Source organism: Delphinapterus leucas, chromosome 14 (genome assembly GCF_059928025.1).
Source record: "Delphinapterus leucas isolate spDelLeu-1000000601 "Yukka" chromosome 14, BTC_Dleu_Yukka2, whole genome shotgun sequence".
Taxonomy (NCBI): domain Eukaryota; kingdom Metazoa; phylum Chordata; class Mammalia; order Artiodactyla; family Monodontidae; genus Delphinapterus; species Delphinapterus leucas.
The window spans coordinates 2336074-2340161 of record NC_143142.1 but is presented as its reverse complement, the minus strand read 5'-3'; the positions used below and the strand labels follow the sequence as shown (position 1 = coordinate 2340161).

General features: G+C 59.7%; 1 protein-coding gene across 1 annotated transcript; it reads left to right on the top strand.

The window, feature by feature from the left end:
* The first annotated feature begins 798 nt into the window (after positions 1-798).
* On the top strand, positions 799-3601 carry FZD10 (frizzled class receptor 10). The gene has a single exon (XM_022598052.2). The coding sequence runs from the start codon at positions 1096-1098 to the stop codon at positions 2839-2841; it is 1746 nt and encodes a 581-aa protein (XP_022453760.2). The 5' UTR covers positions 799-1095; the 3' UTR covers positions 2842-3601.
* Positions 3602-4088: the final 487 nt, after the last annotated feature.

Below are 4088 nucleotides of genomic sequence, written 5' to 3'. Positions count from 1 at the left end.
CGCCTTCTCCGCGGAGACCGCGGAGGAGCGGCCCTAAAATCTGGATTCCCAGAGCCCTTCCCGCCCCCCCCCCCGGCCCTTAGCTCTACTCTTTGAAATTTCAAAGAGACCCCTCCCCGGAGCCGGAGACCCGACGCAGGCCTGGTAACTCCGCAGCCTCGGGAAGATGCGAGCAGGTTTACAAGCTAAGGGGCCACTTTATGGCCGAGGCCATAAAACGCAAATCCCACCTCGCTTTGAAAGCGCCCTCCGCCCGGGACCCACCATAAAAACCAGGGGCGACGCGCCCCCAGCCTCGGCCGCGGACCAGCCCGCCCCTCCTCCGGCCAGGCTCCAAACTCCCAGTCACCCCGGCGTCCTTGGGCTGCGGGGGACGAGGCCGGGGGCTCCCCGGGAAAGGGGGCGCAGGCGGGGAGGCGACGGGAGGCCAAGTTGGAGGCCGGCGCAGAGGGCGAAGGAGCGGCGGGAGGGACGCACGGGAGGGCGGCGGAGCGGGGCCGGGGGCCGGGGGCCGGGGGCCGGGGGCCGGGGGCCGGGGGGCGGCGGCGGGAGCGGGCGGCCCGGAGCTGCGCTTTCTCATGCAAAGCAGCGGCGGGGCGGGGCGGGGCGCGCGGCCCGGGGGCGGGGCCTGTCACCGCACGGCTGTTTCCCCCTTTGCCTTTTCGCTCGTCGGCTCCGGCCGGGACCAGATCTCCGAAAGGCTGCGGGCCGGGCCGGGCAGAGGCCGGCGCGGGGAGGGCGGAGCTGCCGCCAGCCGCCGGCCCCCGTGCGCCCGCGCCGCCCGCCCTCTCCGCGCGCTCCCACGAGAGGCCAAAGTTGGCGGCGGCGGCGGCCCGCGCGCCGAGAGCTCCGGGGGTCCTGTCGCTTCCCGGTATTGTTCGCAAACTTTGCTCGTCTCCTCCGCGGCCTCACCTCGGCGGAGGCGGCGCGCGGAGAGCGGGGCCGGGGGCGCTCCGTGCGCATCGCTCGGGCTGAGCTGGGCGGGCATGGGCGGGGGCCCGAGCGGGGACGAGGAGCCGGAGCCGGCATCCCGAGCCCCGGAGCGGCGGCTCTGAGGGCGGCCGACCTCCCCGCGGGGACACCTCCGACGCCACCATGCAGCGCCCGGGCCCCCGCCTGTGGCTGGTCCTTCAGGTGATGGGCTCGTGCGCCGCCATCAGCTCCATGGACATGGAGCGTCCGGGCGACGGCAAGTGCCAGCCCATCGAGATCCCGATGTGCAAGGACATTGGCTACAACATGACCCGCATGCCCAACCTGATGGGCCACGAGAACCAGCGCGAGGCCGCCATCCAGCTGCACGAGTTCGCGCCGCTGGTGGAGTACGGCTGCCACGGCCACCTCCGCTTCTTCCTGTGCTCCCTGTACGCGCCCATGTGCACCGAGCAAGTCTCCACCCCCATCCCCGCCTGCCGGGTCATGTGCGAGCAGGCCCGGCTCAAGTGCTCCCCGATCATGGAGCAGTTCAACTTCAAGTGGCCCGACTCGCTGGACTGCAGCAAACTCCCCAACAAGAACGACCCCAATTACCTGTGCATGGAGGCGCCCAACAACGGCTCGGACGAGCCCGCGCGGGGCTCGGGCATGTTCCCGCCGCTCTTCCGGCCGCAGCGGCCGCACAGCGCGCAGGAGAACCAGCTGAAGGACGGGGGGCCCGGGCGCGCCGGCTGCGACAACCCGGGCAAGTTCCGCCACGTGGAGAAGAGCGCGTCGTGCGCGCCGCTCTGCACGCCGGGCGTGGACGTCTACTGGAGCCGCGACGACAAGCACTTCGCCGTGGTCTGGCTGGCCGTGTGGTCCGTGCTCTGCTTCTTCTCCAGCGCCTTCACCGTGCTCACCTTCCTCATCGACCCGGCGCGCTTCAGATACCCCGAGCGCCCCGTCATCTTCCTCTCCATGTGCTACTGCGTCTACTCGGTGGGCTACATCATCCGCCTCTTCGCGGGCGCCGAGAGCGTCGCCTGCGACCGGGACAGCGGGCAGCTGTACGTCATCCAGGAGGGGCTTGAGAGCACGGGCTGCACCCTGGTCTTCCTGGTTCTCTACTACTTCGGCATGGCCAGCTCCCTGTGGTGGGTGATTCTCACGCTCACCTGGTTTCTGGCTGCGGGCAAGAAGTGGGGCCACGAGGCCATCGAGGCCAACAGCAGCTACTTCCACCTGGCCGCCTGGGCCATCCCGGCCGTGAAGACCATCCTAATCCTGGTGATGCGCAGGGTCGCGGGGGACGAGCTGACCGGCGTCTGCTACGTGGGGAGCATGGACGGCAACGCCCTCACCGGCTTTGTCCTCCTCCCGCTGGCCTGTTACCTCATCATCGGAACTTCCTTTATCCTCTCGGGCTTCGTGGCCCTTTTCCACATCCGGAGGGTGATGAAAACGGGCGGGGAGAACACGGACAAACTGGAAAAGCTCATGGTGAGGATAGGGGTCTTCTCCGTGCTCTACACGGTGCCGGCCACCTGTGTGATTGCCTGTTACTTTTACGAACGCCTCAACGTGGAGTATTGGAAAATCCTGGCCACGCAGCACAAGTGCAAAATGAACAACCAGACTAAAAACCTGGACTGTCTGATGGCCGCCTCCATCCCCGCGGTGGAGATCTTCATGGTGAAGATTTTCATGCTGTTGGTGGTGGGCATCACCAGTGGCATGTGGGTCTGGACATCCAAGACTCTGCAGTCCTGGCAGAACGTTTGCAGCCGCAGGTTCAAGAAAAAGAGCCGAAGAAAACCGGCCAGCGTGATCACCAGCAGTGGAATTTACAAAAAAGCCCAGCATCCCCCAAAAACCCATCTCGGGAAATATGAAATCCCTGCCCAGCCTCCCACCTGCGTGTGAATGGCACTTGGAGGGAAGGCCAGAGCGGAAAACTTTCCCAGGGAGGATACAGTGGCAGAGTCAGAGCCAAAACATGGTGCTTTTCTCCGTTGGTTGGTTGGTTGCTTGTTTTGTTTTGTTTTTTCTTTTTTTTTTAAATAAAAGTAAAAGGAAAAAAATAAAAAGCTTTTACCCTGAAATTCAGGATGCTGTGATAACACTGAAAGTCAAAATGTACTTAAAGGGTTTTGTTTTGTTTTTGTTTTCAGTGAAGGAGAACCCTCCCAGTTAAGTAGCCTCTTGTGTAACTAATTTGTGGTAACATAGTTGATTCAGGCCCCCAGAAGAAAACTTTTGTTTAGAACCTTCCATAAATATACATCTGTGTGTTTGAGTTGGCTTTGCTATCCATTTACAAATCAGAGAAGAGATAACTTCTTTGCAAATTAAAGAGCCTCTGCTGAGTTTCAAAAAGGGAGAAAGAGAGAGAGTCACTGTCCGGCAGGGGAGCCCAGGGCCACCCTCAGGAAGGCTGCGTGTAGACAGCAACTTCTGTGCCAACAGGAAGAAAGAGAAAGCCTGACAACTCAGCACCCTCCAGTGGATTTGGAGTCACTTAAAAGAGACTCCAACCTCCACAAATGGTCTTTCTCCGACATAGAAACTTCCACCAGACCTAATATTGGTCAATGCCAACGATGTGCAATACATTTTTTTTTCTCTTTACGTGAAAATCAAAAGAGAAACAAGTATTTTGCTGTACATAAAGACAACAAAAGAAATCTCCTAACAAAAGAACTAAGAGGCCCAGCCCTCAGAACCCCTTTAGTTTTACAGTTCGTGGCTTTTTAATGGAAACCAAGCCAATGTGACACACGTTTGGACTGATTTGCGGAAGGGTGGGTGGAGAGGGGGGAAGGATCCTTCAAAAGTGCCCAAAGGGCTCATTGACTCTTTCTATTGTTAAACAAATGGTCTCCATGAATAGACCCGGGAAGCCATCTACCAACCTTGGAGTTTATTCTCCTCACCAGGAAACGCCAGGAAAGAGTGGTCCTGCTGGTGTCTATCTGTAATATATGATATTTTTCATGCTTCACTATTTTATTAAAAATAAAAGATGTTCTTTAGTTTGGCGCTGGTCCCTTGTGCGTTGTTAGGTGACCCTTCTCAGTGCGTGGAGAGAACAGAGAAAACTTTCTCCCTCTGTTTGCTTTTCAAGCAAATCCTGCGTGTGCATCTCTCTCTAGAGGTCATTGGTTATCTAT

What these genes read in the sequence shown, in the direction of transcription:
- FZD10 (XM_022598052.2), top strand. Translation starts at nt 1,096, where the DNA reads ATGCAGCGCCCGGGCCCCCGCCTGTGGCTGGTCCTTCAGGTGATGGGC.